This window comes from Balaenoptera physalus (assembly GCF_965194825.1).
Source record: "Balaenoptera physalus genome assembly, chromosome: 2".
Classification (NCBI taxonomy): Eukaryota; Metazoa; Chordata; class Mammalia; order Artiodactyla; family Balaenopteridae; genus Balaenoptera; species Balaenoptera physalus.
The window spans coordinates 9,008,061-9,030,461 of record NC_138883.1 but is presented as its reverse complement, the minus strand read 5'-3'; the positions used below and the strand labels follow the sequence as shown (position 1 = coordinate 9,030,461).

The following is a 22,401-nucleotide window of genomic DNA, read 5'->3' as shown; positions in this document are numbered from 1 at the left end:
GGTATCATGTGACGTCACGAGAAGGCCTTCAGGATTGGTGGTCCGGAGGCCTGGAAACCATTCTCTCTCTCTCTCTCTCTCTCTCTCTCTCTCTCACACACACACACACACACACACACACACACACACACACACACACACACACACACACTTCTGACTCCTGCCTCTTGCTAGCTAAGGGACCGACCTCGGGCAAACTCCTTAACCCTTTCCGGAGGCAGTTTCTGCAACCGTTTTTGTTGAAGGCCTTAACAAAAGTGACCCGCGCCAGGCCCATTAGCAGTTTGAAGATCCAGACTGAAGGCGTGCGGGGAAGTGGCCGCACACCCCACACCCGGCTCTAGCCTCTGCGCTCAGGATGCCCCCGTGTCATCTTGGCCTCTCCACTGGCCTGCAGGTCCCTGGCAGGCAGCCGAACGGGTGTGGGTGAATGACTGCCATCCCGCGATGCTCTCTGCCTGCGGTTTGCAGGGACGGGCGGTTTGCAGGGACGGGCGGTTTGCAGGGACGGGCGGTTTGCAGGGACGGGCGAGCTCATTCTGAGCGTCCTCTGATCTGTTGAGAAAGGGAAACAACATCCCATGAAGTGTGAATTGTCTGAATAGAAGTTCCATCTCAAAAGTCATTTGAATCAAATTCAAGATTCGTGTACGAACTTCACTCTTCCCACCTTCTTAAAGGACAACTTTTTTTTTTTTTAAACATCTTTATTGGAGTATAATTGCTTTACAATGGTGTGTTAGTTTCTGCTTTATAACAAAGTGAATCAGTTATACATATACGTTATGTTCCCATATCTCTTCCCTCTTGCATCTCCCTCCCTCCCACCCTCCCCATCCCACCCCTCTAGGTGGTCACAAAGCACCGAGCTGATCTCCCTGTGCTATGCGGCTGCTTCCCACTAGCTAGCTATTTTACGTTTGGTAGTGTATATATGTCCATGACACTCTCTCACCCTGTCACATCGCACCCCTCTTCCTCCCCATATCCTCAAGTCCATTCTCTAGTAGGTCTGTGTCTTTATTCCCGTCTTGCCACTAGGTTCTTCATGACCTTTATTTTCGCTTAGATTCCATATATATGTGTTAAAGGACAACTTTTGAAGTAAGATAGACACACAGGAAAGTGGACAGCTTTCACAGTCACGCCCATGTGACCAGCACCCGGATCGGAACACAGCCAGCCCTCACCCCCCACCGCAGGAGCAATTCTCACTCTGACACAGGATATTAGTTTTGCCTGTTTTTGACCTTTATAAAAGCCACAGTTTCCCAGCCTGGACACTATTGACGCTTAGGGCTGGATGAGTCTGTGTTGTTAGGGGCTGCCCTGTGCACTATAGCGTGTGGAGCAGCCCCCCTGCCCGCATCCCACTAGATGCCAGTAGCACCCGTTCTCCGCCAGCTGAGACAATCAAAAATGTCTGCAGACATCACCAAAAGTCCCCTAAGGGACAGAATCACTCCCAGTTGAGAACCACTGATAGAAATGGAATCACATTGTGTGTTCTTATTTGTGTCTGGGTATTTTGTTTTGTTTTTGTCATCATCGTGTTTGTGAGATTCATCCATGCTGCTGTGTATAATTGTGGTTCATAATCATTGCTGTGTAGAATTCCATTGTGTAAATATGCCGCAATTTATGTATCCTTCTACTGCTGATGGGCACTTGGATTATTTCCAGCTTGGGGCTGTTCTGGATGGTGTCGCTATGGACATTTGGGTACAGGTGTTGACCACATGTACACCTTTCTGTTAGGTGTATAGTCTGTTTTGTGCTGTCTTTTTGCCTCTCCTGCCAGCCCCCATGTGGCTTCCATGCCTCCATCACAAGGGAACTTCCTCATATGGTGAAATGCCCTGGCTAAACCCCTGCCCCCTTCAGCCTTCTCCTGGACCTGGTGGCATAAACTCCAGTGTTCTGATTTCCATCACAGCTGGTGCATCACTCCAGTTAAGCCACTAACACTCACCACACTGCCCAGCAGGGACCCCCAGCCTCTGGCCAACTCATCACCACAACTGAGTGTTCTCTCCTGATGGGGTCTGGGGGAAGCCTGTTGACCAGCCCTGTAGCCCCAGGGGATGGGACAACTCAACCTTGGGATGCTATACTCCAAGATGGGCCCTGGGGGGAGGGTGACGGGGAGCAGTTCCCATTCTGATGACTTTTCACATGATTGTCACTTTCCTTGATCAGAATGTTCTTCTGACCCATGTTATGTGTTGACCAAGGTGGCAGGATTTGGATGTTAAACTTGCCAGCCCTCGAATCAAAGTCTATGTTTTCTTCCTCCCTTCCTTCCTTCCTTCCTTCCTCTGTCCCTCCCTCCCTCCCTTCTTTCCTGTGTGCCAGATCACGTACATATTTTGTTAGATTTATAGTAGTGTTCTGTTTTATGGTACTTTTGTAAATGAAACTTTAAAAATTTTGAATTCCAATTGTTCCATATTCAATTGCTTGAATATAGAGATATAATTAATTTTTAATATTCACCTTGTATTCTGTGACCTTGTTAAGCTCACTTATGAGTTATATGATCGTTTTGTAAATTCTTTGGGATTTTCTATGTAGACAATCATGTCATCTGCAATTAGAGACAATTTTATTTCTTCCTTTCCCATCTATGTACCTTTTATTTCTTTTTCTTGCTTTATTGCACTGCCTAGAACTTCCAGTATGACATCCTTGCCTATTCCTTAGATCTTAGAGGGAAAGCATTCAGTTTCTCACCATTAAGTATGATATTAGCTCTAGATTGTTTGTTTGTTTGTTTTTTGTAGGTGCTCTTTATCAGATTTAGGGAGTTCCCTTCTATTTCTATTTTGCTAAGAGTTTTTACCCTAATATATGTTTAGTTTTGTCAAACGCTTTTCCTGCATCTATTAATATGATTATGTTTTGTTTCTTCTTACTTCTGTTAGTATAGTGAATTACATTAATTGATTTTCGAATGTTGACCCAGTTTTGCATTATCCTTTCTTATATGTTGCTGGATTCAATTTGCTAATATCTGTTGTCTACTTTTTGTTTGTGTTCAATTAGGAAATTGATCTTCCATCTTCTCTTCTTGTCATATCTTTGATTTTTGTAGCAGGATAATGCTAGCGTCATAAACATAATTTGGGAAGTGTTCCAAAAAATAAACTGGAAAGTGTCTTCTCTTCTGTTTTCTGGAAGAGATTGTATAGAACTGGTATTATTCTTCCTTACACGTTTGATAGAATTTGTCAGTGAAACCATTTAGAGATTTCTTTTTTTGGAAATCTTGCCTCATTTTATGTAAGCAATGGTCCTGATGTCAGTTCTGACTGTGACGCCTTTGCAATGTTGTTCAGACTCAGGGGTGAGTCTGGGCTTGGGCAGGGGTCTTAGTTCTGTTCTCAAAGCCTTTATTACGATTCCTTGGTTCGTTTCTGTGCATGCACAGCTTGGAGCGAGCCCAGAATGTGTGAGGTTTACACACGGAATCAGGGGACCCCTTCTCCACTCTCTCCCCCCTGAAATTTACCCCCTGGGACGCTCTTTGGCTCCAGGAATGGTCTTTCCTAACCCTCTAGCTAGAAAGTCAATGTTTCTGTCAACTTTCTCCTCCTGTGCTGTCACCCAGCTCTGCACAGCCAGGATGCCTGCTCTGCAAAGCAGGTGAGAAAAGAGAAAGAAAAGATAAGGGGATCTCCCCACACTCTTCAGACTATGGGGGCCCTTTTCTCTGTCCTGCTGGCCAGAGAGAAGGGTTTTCTCTTGTGTTTTAGGTCCCGTGTCACAGCCGCCACCGTCACTGCCATCCAAGCACAGTCCAGAGACTGAGACCGGCCCTGGGGCAAGTCCAGGAGAGAGAAAAGAGAAAAAAAGAAAGAAATTGGAGATTCTGCCAGAACCCCCGGCTCCCAGGAGCTCCCTCCTCTCAGTCCTCCATCTAGAAAGAGGGGTTTCTCCCAGGGCTTTTCTGTGGAAGCCAGAAGGGAAGGAGGGAGAGCCCCAGAAAGCATCCCCTGCTGTCTGCCTTCAGGGTCCCCTCGCCCAGGCCACCTGCTGTGCTTCCTCGGCAGAGTCCTGGGGCCCAGAGTTCCTAGTTGTGCTGTGTCTTGGCAGCAGAAGCCTTTCATTGTAGTTTAATGTTTTTATAAGGGTTCCCTGGGTCCGGGGCTAGACTCCTCATTGTTCAGACAGGAAATGGACCCAGCAGTAGAAGTGGCCCAGCTGGGCCTGGAGCCAGGATGGCATGTCCTCCTGGGGCATCTCCAGGCATCCCTGCCCAGTCACGGCCGCGTGGTTACTCCCCTCCCCAGGTCTGGAGGCAAAGCGCCCTTGCGGCCAGCATGGTGCACCCTTCAACCCAGACCTCCTGGGAGTCGTTATGATTAGTAATATCCACAGGCAGGAAACGGAAACTTGCTCCCTTTCTCTCTCCCGCCCTGATGGGCCTTTAAGCCTCACCTTCAGAATGCATTGGAAGGGGATCGTGGTTTATCCTGCAGTGGGCCTTGAATTCCCTTTCTCATGTTCCCAATGGAATTCACTGGAAATTAACCAGGTCCAAAAGCACAAAATGGAGAAAATCAAAAGAGATTCACTGTGGCAAGGCCTTGAGAGGACAGCAGGCCCGGCTTTCTGCCCTGGGCCCTTGGGGTCCACCCAGCCATGACAGCAAGGATGACACAATTATGGCTCGTGAGCATTGGGTACTGACAGCTGGGACATTGCATATTTCAGACACGAGCACCCTGGGGTGGGCGTAGGGAGTCCCGCTATTAGCCTATTTTACAGATAAAGAAACTGAGGTCCAGAGAGAGTCTGCCACTTGCGTGTGTCACACAGCCAGGAAGGAACAGAGCTAGGGCTCTGCCTCATGCCTGATTCTTCAGCCCACGGAATTGACCTCAACTTGCCTTGTTCTTATCTCTGTTAAAGTGCAGGTAATTCCATTTTATGACAGTGTGTTTGAGTCTGTATTCCTCTAAAGTGTGAGCCCTGCAAGGTCCGAGGTCACGGGTTACCCCTTGGCATCCCTCATGTCTGTCCCACACCTCCTGGAGCAGAGTGGGCCTTCAGCACATGTTGAATGAATAATGAATGGGTGAATGACACTCTGTATCTATCCAGCCTTTATATTTGGAACACAGAGACCCCTCAAGAATTTAGAGATGAGAGAAATTATCTTTGTAATGTTTGTAGTCTGGCTGGAGGCGTCCCTGGAATTTTCCGATGAACTAGGTCACACAGGAGCCTGGGCCACAGATGGCAGGCTTCTGCAGAGACAAAACCTAGGGGATGATTCTTTGTACAAATTCTGAAATTGCAGCTCTGTCTCAGATTGCATGGAGGTGCCAGATTTAGCAAATAAAAACACAAGACAGAGGCCCAATTAAATTTGAATGTCAGATAATTTTTTAGTACAAATATAAATTTTTGCTGTATGTCCAATGCAATATTTGGGATATACTTATATAAAATTACTTTACTATTATTATACTAAAAATTATTTTGTTGTTTATCTGAAATTCAGATTTAACTGGGTGTCCTGTATTTTATCTGAGGATTTTCTTTTTTTTTTTTTAATTAAGGATCTTTTTTTTTTTTTTTTTACTTTTTGGCTGTGTTGGGTCTTTACCTCTGTGCGAGGGTTTTCTCTAGTTGCGGTGAGCGGGGGCCACTCTTCATCGCAGTGCGCGGGCCTCTCACTATCGCGGCCTCTCTTGTTGCGGAGCACAGCCTCTAGACGTGCAGGCTCAGTAGTCGTGGCTCACGGGCCCAGCCGCTCCGTGGCATGTGGGATCTTCCCAGACCAGGGCTCGAACCCGTGTCCCCTGCATTGGCAGGCGGACTCTCAACCACTGCGCCACCAGGGAAGCCTGGATTTTCTTTTTTTTAATCTTTATTGGAGTAGAGTTGATTTACAATGTTGTGTTAGTTTCAGGTGTACAGCAAAGTGAATCAGTTGTACATATACGTATACCCACTCTTTTCTAGATTCTCTTCCCGTATAGGCCATCACAGAGCACATAGTAGAGTTCCCTGTGCTCTACAGCAGGTCCTTGTTAGTTCTGAGGATTTTATCTAAGGGCTTGTGTGACAACCCTCATCACTCAGGCTCTCACTTTAGGGCCATTTATAACTGACTCTGGTCAGTTAGTATCTGGCAAGACTTCTGAGCACTGGGCTTGACCTTGGCGCTCACTCATCTGAGCTGCTCCCTGGTAAGTAAGGCTCAGAGAGGGAGGCAGGGCTCCAGCAGGGCCAGAACCCAAGTCTCCTGGCCCCAAAGGGACAGGGGACAATACGAATGTTTTTACTGCAGTACAACTTTGAAATCCACAGCCCAGGAGCAGTGAGTGTAGCTGTGGCTCGGCCAGGATCCTGCAGTGCCAGGGACCTGAGGACGGCCTTCTAGGGAAAAGAGTCTGGTGGAGCCCAGGGTACAGCCAACAAGCTCCCCTTCACAGAGCCGCCACCAACAAATGCCCATTCTCTCTCATTTCCCCTCCTCTGAAAGGTGCTCATTATTCAGGAAAGTGTCTGGCTGGGCCACCTCCGGTGACCATGCTTTGAAGATTTCCTTTTGAAAGCATCTTCTGTTCCTTTCCCTGGAGGGGCCCAGCTTAGGGGAGATTTATGTAACCTCCGTCTCCTCAGTGGGAACAGATGGGGACCTGGAGGGCCCACCTCCACGGAGCGGCGCTTCTGTGGGGGGCAGGGTGGGCACCCTGGAGGATGGTGCCGCAGTGTCCGTGACAGCCACGTCCTCCTGGAGCCCCTCCACGTCACGCTTGGCCACACATGCCACGCGGTGACCCCAACACTGAAGGATGGGGACCCGGAGCTCTGGGTACCATCTTTGCTTCCGAGGGTGGCTGGTCCTACCGTCTCGTGTGTGATGCTCTCCAGTGTCAAAGAATTGCTCTTAATGTTATAAAGTTTAAAACACCAAAAAGTGACAGACATCCATATGCCCACTAACCGGAATAGACCACTTTTTAATATTTTATCATGTTTATTCATCTTCTCTTATAATAAAATATTACAAACAAAATCAGTCTCTTTCCCCCCATCTCCCCCTTTCTCAGAGGCAGCTGCTGTTGTAAATCTGGCTGATGTATTTACAATCCATGTCTGTGCGTTTACATATATGTGGATCCATGCATAATATATAATATTACTGTTAGGCGTGTTTTTAATTTCAGGGATGGCAACTGAGTTTATTTTGTGACTCGCCTTTCTCCCCAGAAAGTGTTTTTTACGTAGTGTAAGGGTCTCCCAGCATCTCCCTTCTTCTCTGAAGCAGTCTATATTATTTTCCCCATTTTTAAATGACAAACTAAGTAATGGCTCTCCGTCCCACAGAGGGGAAATGTTGGCTCTGGGCCCAAATCTCAGCTTGCCCTCACGATTCTTGGCTGATGGTCCAAGAATTCATTCATTCACCAAGTATGCTTTTTGTCTTTTTGTTTTTTTTGTTTTTTTAATTTATTTATTTTTGGCTGTGTTGAGTCTTCATTTCTGTGCGAGGGCTTTCTCTAGTTGCGGCGAGCGGGAGCCACTCTTCATCGCGGTGCGCGGGCCTCTCACCATCGCGGCCTCTCTTGTTGCGGAGCACAGGCTCCAGACGCGCAGGCTCAGTAGTTGTGGCTCACGGGCCCAGTTGCTCCGCGGCATGTGGGATCTTCCCAGACCAGGGCTCGAACCCGTGTCCCCTGCATTGGCAGGCAGATTCTCAACCACTGCACCACCAGGGAAGCCCACCAAGTATGTTTTGAGTGTTGGCTCTCTTGTAGGCTCGAGGATACTGTGGGAAAGAGGGAAGGTCCCTGCCTTCCTGGCAGTTACAGTCGGGAGGCCTGTATAGGTAACATTGACCTTGAACACTGGCCATTGACCTTGACACTCTGTCCTCGTGTCCCCTCTTCAACAAGCCAACAAGAGTTTTTCTGATCTTGACAAGATCATCTCTGATGAGGAGACGAGTCCCCCACCCTGTGTCCTTCTGATTGTTAATGTCTAACTGAGCAAGACTTCTCTTGTTCTGCCTCCTCGGGTCACACTCTCTTCTTCATGGTGGACCTCCTAGTGTTTGAAGTTAGGAATCATCGCCCTCAAATCTGCTCTGAGCCGTAACCTCATCCAAGCCACTCATCCCCATCCTCAGGGGTCCAGTGACTACACCTGCCCACGGGGTCGAGAAGGCCCAGTTGCTCATCTCAGTAAGGGCGTGACACCCGGAGGTCATTTCCAAAAATGGCTTGAAATTAGACCTGGCCGGCTGGAGGGCCTTTCGGAAAGACCTTCCAGAGGCTTCTGCCATCACCTGCTTCTGAAGTGACTTCAGCCATCATTCCTTCGTTCTTACCATGAGTCAGTTTCTGATCAAGTCTTCCCAACTTCCAAATGAGGCTGACCTTTTTTGGTTTTCTATTCGTGGGATTTTGCCGTGTAAAGTTATTTTCATGTGTAACCCGGCACTTTGAAGTAGAATCTGTTTTACAAAAGAAAAAACATCAAAACCAACAAACCTGAGGGGTTGGATTGAGCGACAGTGCTGGCTGAACTCAACTGAACTTGGTGGGAGTGGAGGGCCGCCTGTATGCAGATGAGTGTCTGATTAATTGATTGCACAAAAGCACACAACTGGAAATGCCAGGTTCCCGATTCCCTCACTTTAGCTTAAGCATTTGGATAAGAGATGCCATGTCTCTCGGTTTTGAATTACTACACGAACAAGAGGAAAGAACATTAGGAATGACTGAGCGACTGGTGCCACGTTTGATTTATCACATATGATCTGATTCCCTCCTTGCGAGGGTCCTGCTGGCTCCACGGTATCATCTTCATTACTTACAGGGACAGAAATGGAAGCAGGTTGGTTAAATGATTCGCTTGGCTGTACTATCTGTAATGAAGCAGGATTCACCCCCGAGTCTTTCTGACACTAGAATCCACTCCATCCCTCACACTCTGAGGCAGCAGAATCCGACGCCACTGGCTGTGACCTCTGGCAGTGCTGGGCTGTCCGTCAATGAGGTGCAGGGCAGAGAGGGGCTCAGCGCCGGGGAGCTCTGAGAGCCGGTGTATGAAGTGCAGCCGATGGGGAGGCTGTCTGCTGATTTCAAGTTCATTAATTCCACACGGTCGTACTTGTCACTCTTTCTGTGTTACAAATGGGGTTGAGGGAGCATGAGATGAATGGGCCATGGCTTTGCCTTCAAGACATCCCTGTGTGGTGGGAGACCTACCTCCAGTTAACTGAGCCTGTGGTTGTCACCTTATGTGGCCAGAGACCTTGCAGACGTGATGAAGGTGTAGGATCTGGAGATGGGAGACGATCCAAGTGAGCCCGATAGAATGAGCGCAGTCAGACCTCTGACCTCCAGAACGGTAAGATAACAAATGTGTGTCATTTTAAGCCACTGAGTGTGTGGCAATTTATTATAGCAGCCATAGGAAACTGACACAGGGCATTAACTACCCACAGGGAAGCAGAGAACAGGAGAGGGGCGCAGGGGGAGGGCAGCTGCCCCCGTGCAGGTTGGCAGTAGGGCTGTGTCAGCCTGGGGGCCGCTCTCTCCTCCCCCCACCAAAGGCTCTGTCCAGTGCCCCCTTTTTTTCCCCCCAATGAATTGGATGAAAATGCTCATCGAACCCACATATGTCCTGAAGAAAGGAGAGGGCGGAGCAGGCTTACGTCCAGAGATCTCAACAGGACAGAAGAGGGCAGTCGAGGCGGGGGCATCTGTCCAAAACCCAGTGCCCTGGGGGAGGGAGGAGAGGCTGAGGTGGGCCGCTGGGCAGAGAACAACGGGCATGTGATTAATTCCGGGGAGGGGGAGTGCAGCAGGGGCGCCAGGGGAGGGGGCTGTGGAACCAGCAGGGGAGGGAGAAGGGCAGCTTCCTGTCTGGCCTGATCCCCGCTCTCTGACAGATAGTCTCCATGCGCTCACCTGAGTGATGCTTTCGCTGTGGGTGGGTCAGATGAAGATTCTGCCGATTTCCCCTAGAGAAGGGCGGTGCCGTCTCAGGGCAGCAGGAGGAAAGGGTACCCGCCAGGTAGGGGTGGGGTCAGTGGGGGGCTGCTGGAGAGGCAGAATCAGCCAACAATGTTGTTGGTCCAAGTTGAGGGTGGGTGTCATTCATCCGTCACTCAACAGGGATTTATCAGGCACGACTGTGCTCCCGACCTGGGCAAGGCTCTAGGAGTTCCACGATGAGAATAAACTCATCTGCTCCCCGCGCAGAGCTTCCAGGGGGACGCAGATGGGAACTGCATCTTGGGGTGGGTGCCCCCAAGGAAAGGACGTGGTCTTGGGGGTACTTGGGAGGGAAGGCTACAGTGGACAGGACCATTGGCTGAGATTCGAAGGATGAGTAGGTCTAATGGGAAAGCCCGGGCCCCTCCCTGCAGGCCAGAGCATCTCTGCCTCTGCTGCCCCCTTAGGACGGATGTGCCTGATTCATCTGTAACCCATCTCATCTGCATCACCAGCGGGGGGACAAAAGGAGGTCACAGTTCTCCTATTTAAACTTTCAATTGTATTTTTTTTTTTTAATTTTACTTATTTATTTATTTATTTATTTATGGCTGTGTTGGGTCTTCGTTTCTGTGCGAGGGCTTTCTCTAGTTGTGGCGAGCGGGGGCCACTCTTCATCGTGGTGCGCGGGCCTCTCACTATCGCGGCCTCTCTTGTTGCGGAGCACAGGCTCCAGACGCGCAGGCTCAGTAATTGTGGCTCACGGGCCCAGTTGCTCCGCGGCAGGTGGGGTCTTCCCAGACCAGGGCTCGAACCCGTGTCCCCTGCATTGGCAGGCGGATTCTCAACCACTGCACCACCAGGGAAGCCCCCTCAATTGTATTTTTAATAGGATATATGTTAATTGTCATTCTCATTTGTGCTTGTCATCATATCTCTTAATATATACTACATATGTTAATATACCATTTACTATAATAAACATATAGGAAGGACCCATATATAAATGCAGCCCTGGATGAAGTCTCACAAAGTGAACTCACCCCTGTAACCAGCAACCCCATCGAGGATCTGCACGTGGCCTATCCTCAGCGCCCCCTGTTGGCCTCTTCCTGTTACTACAGCCCCAGATTGACAACTGCCAGGTCCCCACCGAACTAAAGGACCAAGCTGTGTTACTGATGAAATGCCAAGCTCCTCTCAGCACGAGTCTGTCAAAGGCTGCTCTTCTCAGCCCAAGCAGGTGCTCGGAAGCACCCGTTGACACAGTCGTGGGCATCCTTTCAAAAGAGGCCATTGAGATTCAGAGCAGGCCACACATGGCGCTGCCTGAAAGTAGCCTCTCTGTGTGAATTCTCTGATGGTTCGCGTTCCCTTCAGATATTCTTTCTTTTTTACTCCTTCCTTCCCTCCCTCCCTCCCTCCCTCCCCTCTTTCTCGCTCCTTCTCCTTCCTTGCTCTCATCCCCACCTGGAGCGTGGCCCTCACCCGTCTGGCTCACCACTGTCTGCAGAGTCTAGGACTGAGGTCCCTAGTTAATCATCCCTAATACAAGTCAGACGGGCGGCTGAGTGAGCTGACCCCGCTCTGCTCCCACCACCCCCCGGGGCAGTGCACATAGGCCTGGCCGGAGCATGGCCCCTGGGGGTAGTGGCTGGTGCATCTCTGGGGCCCAGTGCTGAGTCTGACCTGGGAGTCAGAGAGGCTGTGGGCAGAACGGGAAGCACCCTGGCTTCACAGTCGGATGCACCCGACTCTCTGCCCTGACCCCGGCACAGACGAGTACGGTGGCCTTGACCTTTGCTTACCCATCTGAAATGGGGGTACCGTGGTATGCTCCAGCAGGATAGTTGGATGATTAAATGAGACTATTTTAAAATCTCTAGCACATTCCATGACCATAGCTGGGCCTCCATGCTGGTAGTAGTAGTAGTAGCTCAATAAATGTGTACTGAAGGAAGGCTTAACTGTTCAGTGCTCATTCGTTCATGTACCATTAAAAAAACACGTTTATTATGGGCCTCATACTTGCCAGAGCCAACCCTGGGGCTTAAGTCGTGTCAGCCTCTGGACGGGTCTGGAAGGGCCTGGACGGCCTGGACATTGGTCTTCTGGACTGTATCCAGGGCCAGGCCCTCCCTTTGAACAGCCCAACTCACCCCCGCCCGCGCACCTGTGTCTCAGGAATAAGGGGCTTTACAAACGCAAAGAGGAAACCCTGGTCCCTGGAGTGCAAACCAGCTGCTTCTTGTGCAGCAAAGCAAGGCCTTGGGAATTAGTCAATCTTCTGGGGAGTTTGTCCTTGTGCATTAAAAGCTCTGAAGCATCATACCCGCTGACTGGGAAGTTCTGTATCTGGGTCTGCCTAATAAATAAAAATGCACATGCAGGGCTTCCCTGGTGGCACAGTCGTTAAGAATCCGCCTGCCAATGCAGGAGACACGGGTTCGAGCCCTGGTCCGGGAAGATCCCACATGCCATGGAGCAACTAAGCCCGTGCGCCACAACTATTGAGCCTGCGCTCTAGAGCCCGCGAGCCACAACTGCTGAGCCCATGTGCCACAACTACTGAAGCCCGCGCTTTTAGAGCCCATGCTCCGCAACAAGAGAAGCCACCGCAATGAGAAGCCAGCGCACCGCAAAGAAGAGTAGCCCCCACTCGCCACAAGCAGAGAAAGCCCGTGTGCAACAACGAAGACCCAACACAGCCAAAAATTAAATAAATAAAATAATAAAAAATATAAAATAAAATAAAGATAAGCAACTGATATTAAAAAAATAATGCACGTGCAAACATGTATGCATACCCAAGTGTATGTACAAGGATGTTTACCAGTACATTATTTATAATAGGAAAGCATCAAAATTCCTAAATCTCCAATTCTAGAGGAACTGTTAAATTATGGCTTGTATTTATGATAGAATATTATACAACTGTAAAACAGTATCTTGATAGGCTTTTAAATACAGGAATATAAAACCACATGTTTAAAAGTTCTCTCTCTCTGTCTCTGTCTCTCTCTCTCACACACACACACACACACACACACACAGACACACACACAAAAAGAAAGGAAGATGTGAATAGTGATTATCCCAAAGTCGTGAGATTATGATTCTCTTTTTTTTCCCTCCTCTTTTGTATTTTCTTGATGTTCTATGCTGAGCCGATATTACTTTTACAGTTAGAAGAATAAAGACATTTGACAATGCGTGCTGTCATGGAGGACCTGGCATTTAGAGAGGGAGGGTCTGTAAGTCCCAGTGAATTGCCAACTAGCCTTGAGGTAGTCTGCTGAGCTGCTCGGGGCCTTAACCTCTTCATCTGCAAAGTGGGCATGAGTGTCTGCCTCAGAAGGTTGCTGTGAATGCTAATTTTTCTAGATGAAAATATGCACTGTCATTTATTTAAAAGACCCAAAGCAAAGCCCAGTTCGGTGCTGTATCTTCGAGGGGGCTGCTTTACCAGCCTGCTGCCCCTCCGCGGGCAGCCTCCCAGCTCCCGAGGGCTCTGCTTAATTCTCTCTCTCCTTCTTCCCAGCTGCCCATGATGGGAGGCGCCTTCATGGACTCGCCCAACGAGGACTTCAGCGCCGAGTACTCCCTCTTTAACTCCTCCACCAACGTGCACGCGACCTCCAATGGCCAAGGTCAGCCAGAGGAGCCGCCAAGGTCCTCCAACGACGCCGTCCTGCTCTGGATCGCCATCATAGCGACGCTGGGGAACATTGTCGTGGTGGGGGTGGTGTATGCCTTCACCTTCTGAGCCGCGGGAGCTCCGGGACGGCCCCCCCTGCCCCCCGCGCTGGGCTCACAGCGGGGCACTGGCGCTGCTGGCCTTTGGCTGCACCCGCGTTCTAGAACCAGGAGTTCTGACCAGGTGCGCGGTCTCTCCAAGGGGAGCCACCATGCGTCTGGGATTTCCCCAAGCGGCCCTGATTTCAGGTACTCCAAGCTGTGGTCCAGCTGATCCAGAAAATATGGGAGCCTGGGCTTCCAGCTTCCGGAGGCACGCCGGGGCAGAGGCTTCGAGGAGTAGACTGGGGAGGTCTTGAAACTGCATTCCACGAACATGAGACCAGAGGGAAGCCAGTCAGTTTAAAATACAGACATGGTTGGATGATCCCTTGCTGGCACTAAATAATCACTTCTGTGTCTTGTTTTTCTGCCAGCTTACCTGAGGGCAAGGGCAGCCCTCGGAACTTGAGTGTTCCCACCCCAATCTGGTTTCCCAGTCAGCCCCTCGGAATATTGGTGGTGGTCACTTGAAGGGTCATAGAACGTTCCTCATTTGACTTGGAAATGGCATCTTTGTTACCAGACACCTGGCCCCGTATGAAACCCAAGGATGGGGGATTCCTGGTGACGTGGATTTCAGGGGTGGTAGTGGTGGTGGTTTTTATCTGCTGGATGGACTTTCTCTTCTTTGCGAAAAGAGGAGAAGGTGCCTTTAAAACTTAGATCTGCCCGGCAGTTAGCTCTTTAGATCACCCACTGAAGATGCTCTTTCCTCCCTGAGAAATCACGGAATTTTAGGGATGTGGTGTGTGTACCTCATCGATTGGCGGGTGGGAGGGAGGGGGACGTGGTTTGCCTGTGGTCTCAGGGCATGTAAAGGCAGGGGTCAGAGCAGGAGGGACATTTCCTGACCATCAGTTCTGGGCTCTCTCTGCCCCAACTGAGCGCTGTCTTGAGCAGATTCCTGCCTTCTCAGCTGCCCCGGGGAGGATATCCAGAGGGTCTCGAAGTTGTGTGCAGGGTGGGCAGGGAGTTGAGACACCCACACTGTAAACTTGGTTTGGCCACCATGCACTCTTGCAGGTGTAAATGTGTTCTGCCTGAGTCAGTTTCCTTACAAGCTTAAAAGGCAGCGGCTGGGGGGCTGGCAAACCTGGGAGCCCCTCATCAGGACCAGAGCGCTGTTGGCCTTTGGCTGCACCCACGTGCTGGGGGGATCAGTATAGGAAAGGGCTCACTTTTCTTCATGGCGCAGTGCCCCCCTTCCCGAGACAGCGCTCCCTGTGTCCCCAAGAGTGGGAGGAGCTCAGACACAGGCTTGCTTGCCTACAAGCCAGGAGCGGCTTTCTTCTTGCTTCCTCCCTGCACTGTACAAAAGAAAATAGACGGCATAAACTCCTCCTCTGTGGTTGAGAAGCTTAAAAGACTGGTAAAGAAGCCCTCATGCATATCTGGGGACAATTGCAAAAAGGCTGAATTTGTCACTGTGGTCTCAGGAGAAATGAGTGTTTTTGATACGCAAAGGGACATCTTAATTGTCCAGAGGCAGCCCCTCGTCTGTGGGAGGTCGGCACCGAGCTGCCATGATAACGGGATTACCAGCCCACGCTCCAGACAGCACCAGCCGCCAGCTCTTATTGGCTGCATCTGTCACTGTCGCCTGGCGTCCATCCACACGTGCTTCAGTTCAAGCGGAGGTCATGAGCACAGACTGCTGGCGTGACCTTTGCGGAGCGGGAGAAGGGCTGTGGTACCTTTTGCCTGGACTCCTTCTGGAATCACTGACCGGGTCCTGCGGTCTGTAGGCAGGACCAGCCTGGAGGCGGGGCTGGGTGGTGGCCATTGTGGGCACATCATTCCAGCTGCTTCTCCAGCAAACTCCTCTCCGTCAAGGCCTGGCATCTGCCCCGTGAGCAAGGTCTTTCTTAGACACGCGGCTCTATGAGGGAACCCAAGGGGGGAACTCCAGAGCCAGGGTGGGGAGACAAGGTGTCTTCATGGGTACCATCCAGCCCAAATACCCTGATTCTTTGCCTTCTGACTCCACATCCCCAGGGAGCCTGCAGCCCTGTAAGAGGCAGGTGGCAGCTCCCCGTTCTCAAATGGCCTGTGGAGATGGCTGTGGGAGAGAAGGTTCTATGTTTGATAACAGGGGGAGGAATGGGGAAGGGAGAAAAGGTTGGCTTTTAGCTCTAAGGAGACCGCCAGCCTTCAGGGGCAGCCCTGGTGGGCCCCGTGTTCGCTGGGTGTTTCTGGGCACAGAGGTCTCCCCTATGAAGGTTTTGTTTTCCCTGACATGAAAACTGACATGTTGTCAGTTAAATTCAACTTTCAAGTCTTTCTTTTCAGTGTCAGGGCCATAGATGGTCAAGCGCTTTAACGAGCTTCTTGTCTAAACCGCGCATCATACAGATCACAGTGACTTGCCCAGGGTCACCCCATCTCCATCTCTTGTTAATTTTTTTTCCACCTTCACTCAGGTAACAACAGGGATCGATGCGCATGTTAGATTTCTAGCCCGAGTGCACTGCCCTTTCCCTCCTGCTGCAGTTGGGGTTGTGTCTTTGATGTTAAGTAAAGGCCAAGAGATCTGACATCATCGCTTGAGTCTTGTGTCCAAGCCTTGTGCCAGATTCATAGGCACAGATTTAATCCTCACGGTTACCTTAGAGCATCATTGCTCCAACACGCAGATAAGGGGCCAGAAGCTCCGAGGAGTGGAATGACTTGCCCGAGGCCACACAGCAGGAAAGTGAGGCTCAGGCTGAACTTGAACCATCTGGTTTAAAGCCAGGCTCTTTCCGGAACCCCATGCTGCCTCCAGTGGCTGGGTGGCACCTCCAGGGCACATTTAAACCAGGCCCTGAGTCTCCAGAGGCCATTTCCCGAGCTCCCGCGTCGTGACGTGGCCCGAGCCGGCTCTGGCTTCTGCAGGTTGAAGTCTCTGACCATCCTTGGAATGGGGCATGCTTATCCCCCTCTCTCTGCCCAGGCTTTGGGGGTGGTGGTCCCTGTTGCCTGCCCCCCCACCTTTAAGTTGAACTCAAGTCTCTCTGCATGGCCAGAGAAGTTCCCAGAGACCAGCTTTCTCGGGACCCATGAAGAAGGTCCTGGCCCAGACCCGGAGCCCCATGGAGGGACCCACATGAGGCGTGAGGGTCACGCAGCCAGAACTGATAAGCAGAGTCGTGGGATGGTCTATGTTGCACGTTGGGCCCCAGCCCAGACTCAGGCCGTCCGCTGAGCCCCAGGGTTCTCCCGAGCAGCTGGGGACGGCTGCTCCTCTCTCGGACCCCAGCCTGGGGCTCCCGTCCTGGCTTCTCCCAGGGGAGGCTGGCCCCTGAGCCCACCCTGGCTTGACGGGTCCGTGCTGAGGAAGGAGGGGCTTGCCTCTTTAGTAGCTGCTCCTCAGGGAAGGGGTCCTACCATGGCTGGAATGCCCCCGGCATGCCCCTCCATCTCCCTTCTGCAAGCGTGGGGGTCGCACACCTGTGTGCGTTTGCACTTCACCGCACAGAGCAGCTCTTGCTTTATGAGGTCGTGAGTTGCAGTCCTTGGAGCTTTGGAGGAGAGGCCAGGCCAGGGGACACTTTAACCGGGCATGTCCCAAGGGGATTCCGCCTCCTGTAGGCCTTGGGAGAGTCAACCGCTCTGCCGGCCCCTCTGCTCTGTCATTGCTGCCCTTTCCATGGGATCAAGAGGCAAATGGGACTCCCTTGACCCCGTCTACCCCCCAGAGAAAGATGCTCATATTTCCTTTCAGGGGTCCCCCGGAATCCGAGGGAGAAAAGCAGGGAGGACAGGCTAGTACCACTGGCCTCGAGACAGGCCATTTTCCAGCTTGCTCTGAATGGAAGGACTCGCTGCCCGCCAGCCCACTGGCATCTGTCGGAATCCCTCCCTGGAGGCTGGAGACACTTGGCTGCCATCTACACTGCTGCCCGATTCCTTCCAGACAAATGGTCCTCTCCTTCTGCAGGAACTTGACCTTCCCTCATTATTATTAGTGATATTATTAATAATGATTATTGCTGTCATGACATACCTTCCTTGTGCTGTGTGCTGTATGTATCTCATTTACTTCTCAAATCACCCCTCGGGGACAGGAGTGAGGGTGCAGAGAGGTGCACAGTAATTATTGTCACATTTTTCTGTTGAGAAAGCTGAGGCCAGGCTGTGTGCCCGAGAATCCATAGCCGAGGAGCGGTGATTCAGACCCGGGTCTGCTGGCTCTGCAGGCTGGGCGGTTACCCTGCGTCTCTGTCTCCCTGCATCTGCACCCTCCATGATGAGCCCTCTGGGATGGACCAGCCCAGGATGGGCCTCTGAGGCTAGGCTGTTCTGGTCCTGGAGAAGGGATTTTGAGTGTACGTCCTAGAAAGGGGCAGGCAGCACTGCCCAGGTATTTATCAGTTGCAGAACCTCAGAGCAGCAAGAGGCTTTAGAGAGCATCTAATCAGGACCTTAACTTTCGGGAGGTCAGCTGGGGCCACATCATAAATTAGTGGAGAGCTGACAGGTCCCCGGATGGATGCCTGGCCCGGGGCGCTGTGCATTCACTGGGGAACACGGAGCGGGGGGCCCTGGATGGCCAGTCCCAGCCTTGGGACAGGCATCATGTTCTCTGCCAGTTGTCATCTGGCCCCCTTCACCCCTTTGACTGTCCCCAGAGCAAGTTCTGGGTGGGCTGGGCTGCCATGATGGAGATGCCCAAGGAGCTGTGCTTCTGGCCCAAGGGAGCAGTTGGAACCTGAATGTCCCGTGTTTGCCTGGCGCACCTGCTCCACAGGGCCCTGACGTCAGCCATGTGGTGAGAGGGTCGCGATAGGGATGGAGGGGAGGCTGGGTGACTGAGTACTGAGAGCCCAAAGGGGTGGAATCTGTAATCTCCAAGTAGAAAAAGAAGCCGCTCCGGGAAACCCAGGTAATCAGAATTCCGTGGTGGCCAGGTGTCCCCAGCAAGTCACTTCTGAGATCAGACCTTGAGCATTTTCTTTCCTTCTTTTTTTTTTTTTTTTTGGATGGGAGGCTGGGGGTGGACAGGGGACAAAACAGTGCAAACCATGGTGATTAAAGGTAGGAAAGTTCCCCCCAGAGTGAGAAAACAGCAGCTATCAGGAGTGCAATGGAGTTGTCAAAAGTACCTAAAAAGGACTACGTACATTTTGGAAAAGTCTGCATGGCTTGTTCTGAGTCTTGGTAAAAAGTCATACATTTTTTTTTTTTGTCAAGATAGAGAATAAAAGCAGAGAAAGCCCTTGGAGGGGTTGCTTGGGCTGCACAGTTCCCGGGCTGTGCTGGGCACCTGCCTTTTGACCACCGTGCACACTCGCACCTGCCCAGACCTCTCCAACCAGCTGTTTGATGAGGTCCATCGTCTGCTCCTGGGTCCTTTTGCAGGTTGACTTCCTGCATTCCCAGGAGGAGGTCTGAGACCCGTGCTGCCTTGGGAATAAATCCTGACAGATGTACGAGTCACCTTTGCAGGGAATTTGTGTGCCACAGCTACTGGGGGAATTCAGAGCCTTCCCTCCCCACCAAGCCCCCTCCTCCCTCCCCACCGAGCCCTCTCCTCCCTCCCCACCGAGCCCCTCCTCCCTCCCCACCAAGACCCCTCCTCCCTCCCCACCGAGCCCCCTCCTCCCTCCCCACCGAGCCCTCTCCACATGGCTGAGCAGCCACCAGTGGCCCCAGCATGGGTCTCATCAGCTATCTTTCCCCCAGTGTCTAAATGAACCAGAGAATCACTGCATTTATAGTTCAAAGCATTGTCCCAGCAATCCAGATGGTTCTGACCTAGGCTCTGTAAGCTGGCAGGAAGGGGGCTTCCAAACTTTTCCACTTTCCTCAAGGAAACTGAGTCTCCAAGAGTCTCGGGAGAGTTGCCAGGTCCTGTTTGGGTGAGCAGAAGAGCGGGGTCTTGAGCCCAGGGCATCTATCAATGAAGTTTCTGAACCACTAGAACTGTGGTTCTCAACTGGGGGCGATTTTGTCCCCCAGGGCACCTTTGGCAATGTCTGAAGACAATTTTGGTTTTCATGAACTGCAGAGATGTGTTCTGCTGGCACCTAGTAGACAGAAGCCAGGGATGCTGCCGAAGAGCCCCCAGGACAAAGAGTCATCCATCCCCCAAATGTCCAGAGTGCCGAGGTTGGGAAACCCAGGTTTAGGCTGTGCTATCTCTGACTCCAAAACTATGGGTATCTTCCAAATCTCCACCTTTCCCCATTTGTGAGTCATTTAATAAATCAAAGGTCTCCTGAGCTACAGAAGTGAACACGGTTGCTGCCTCAAGTTCAAATAATTCCAGCCAAGGGCAGTGATCTGGAATCTAGCAAGTTGTTTGGAAATCCAAGTCCTCTCCCTTTCCATTGTCTTGGGCTTTCATGGGGAGTCACCCTGGATAGAGAACTGTACAAATTGGATATGACAGTGGGGATGAACTTGTCCCACGTCCTCCCACCCAGTAACTGTGGGTCTCTGGGACCTTGAGGGACCTGGCTCCTCACCAATATATCAGAGATGCTTCTTGGGGAAAATCTTAGATAGGGTGGAGGTAGGGGAGCTGGTCCACAGCCTTTGGGCAAATCTACATCTCTTGTTCTGACCTTTTCCCACCCTATTTCTCCCAGTTGAAAGCATACTAACACTCTTTCTACTATTTAAACTTTCTACTATTTAAAGTTTGAAACCTTATTCTTGTAACTAGCCGCAGTCCAGATGCCAATTCTTCATGCCGAGAGAATCGGAAATGTTTCTGTGTCTTACTAACGTTTGCATATTCAACTTGTAAGTGTAAGCGGTTTACTTAATAAAAAGGTATTTTAACTATTCTTGTAGTCCTTTGCTACCGAAGCCCCCAGGTTTCGCGATGAGGTCACTAACTTTTACTACAGTGAAAAGGCTATTTCTTAATGTAGGGTTTCAATGTGCTCTTTTGATTCAAAATCTCTAACCTTAATGGATGTAAAAATGTGGCCGTGTGGAATCGTGTCCCTTTGACTCATGGCACTGCTGCTGTTGTCATCATTTTCTATTATGATAATTAAAAAAAGAAAAGAAAACGTTAACTCCTTTGTGTCTGAATCCAAGCTGTGCTTTGTCTAAAGGTTGCTGTCGACACACCTTGGTGAGGCTTGGTGCCAGCGTTACCTCCATTCTTGTGCTCCTTCTGATAGGGACAGAGTAAAGGGACAAAGTAGGTGATTAAATAGTTAATCCCACTAAAGGATCATAAGTAAAGGAAAAAGTATGGGAGACCCCTGTAAGTTAATGATCACTCAAGAAAGCAGGTTTGCTTAACCACAAAACTGAACAGGCTTTCTTAGCAACAAAACCGTGCAACAGAAGCATGAGACTTGCCCCCAAAACAATAAAACAATGGTGGCAGGAGACCCACATCCTGCCCAGGGAGTTCAGTAAGTTAATGATTCCTAGGACACGCTTCTCTGCGCACACTAAAAACAAAAATATAAGGAAAAGGTGACATTATACTGAAACCGTATGATTTACCGTATTTTAGTGTATGTCACCGCCTTTTTGCTCATTTCCATTGTGCCACAACAGTCCCAGTTTGACCATCTAGGGGCAAGAAAACTCCCCCGCCCAACATGGAGGAGGAGCTGATCATGGAAGCATGACATCTACTCAAGAATGAGGAAGAAGGTGGTCTTCTCCTCGTCCCCACTTTTCCTTCGATTATAAAACTGTAGCCCACAAAGTTCTGAAGGTGGCACTCCCTTGCCCGCCCGCTTGTAAACCTCACAAGCGTCCTGTTTTAATAAATCACTTCTTACCTATCACTTTGCCTCTAGCTGACTTCTTTCTTTGCTGAGACAAAGAACCGGAGCTCCGGGCCTTCCCTGGTGGCGCAGTGGTTAAGAATCCGCCTACCAATGCAGGGGACACGGGTTCGAGCCCTGGTCCAGGAAGATCCCACATGCCGCGGAGCAACTAAGCCCGTGCGCCACAGCTACTGAGCCTGCGCTCTAGAGCCTGCGAGCCACAACTACTGAAGCCCACGCGCCTAGAGCCCGTGCTCCGCAACAAGAGAAGCCACTGCAATGAGAAGCCCGCACACCGCAACGAAGAGTAGCCCCCGCTCGCCGCAACTAGAGAAAGCCCGTGCACAGCAACGAAGACCCAACGCAGCCAAAAATAAATAAATCAATTAAAAAAAAATTAAAAAAAAAAAGATCCGGAGCTCCTTGGAGCACCTCCTCCCCCAGATGCATTTCTGCAGTTTCACTTCTGCCCGCCTCTCCCAGGCAGAACAGATCCCTTCCCCCCTGTGCCCCTCACGCACCTCCCCGTCATCACACTGCCTGCAGCAAATCACAGAAGCTACACTCACTTACCCATCAGTTTTCCCCACCCTCTGAGTCATCTCTGAGCAAAATTTATCTTACTCAACTTTTTAATCCCCTGCACCTGGCACAGCGCCAGGCTCATGGCAAACACAAAACAGACGTTCAGGGAATGAATGAATGAATGGTATCTGAAGGACCAGCCCAGTAAATTTCAACATTACGTGGTACGGTGAGTGTGCAGTTATAGCTTTTTTCAGTCACTCACTGGTAACAGCAAACATGGCAGTGACTAGGTGTTCAGGGCACTTCTGAGCTCTTAACATGGATATTAACTCACTTGATCTCCACAGCAGTTGTATAAAGTAGGTACTATTGCTACCTTGTCGAGTAAA

The 22,401-nt window shown here is 50.6% G+C and overlaps 1 protein-coding gene and 1 long non-coding RNA gene across 2 annotated transcripts in view; one reads left to right on the top strand and one right to left on the bottom strand.

The window, feature by feature from the left end:
• The window catches only part of LOC309654409 (uncharacterized protein C14orf132), a 47,940-nt gene extending 30,196 nt beyond the window's left edge, over positions 1–17,744 (top strand). Inside the window, exon 2 of the mRNA XM_082448313.1 lies at positions 13,504–17,744. Coding sequence (XP_082304439.1) covers positions 13,504–13,728 — 225 coding nt within the window. The 3' untranslated portion in view covers positions 13,729–17,744. The remainder of the gene's footprint in view (positions 1–13,503) is intronic.
• A 1,457-nt stretch (positions 17,745–19,201) lies between these two features.
• Positions 19,202–21,831, bottom strand: LOC309654412. The gene is made up of 4 exons (XR_014260234.1): positions 21,497–21,831; positions 20,826–20,871; positions 19,313–20,733; positions 19,202–19,267 (listed from the first exon to the last, which is right to left on the bottom strand). It is a non-coding gene; the product is annotated as an uncharacterized lncRNA (long non-coding RNA).
• Positions 21,832–22,401: the final 570 nt, after the last annotated feature.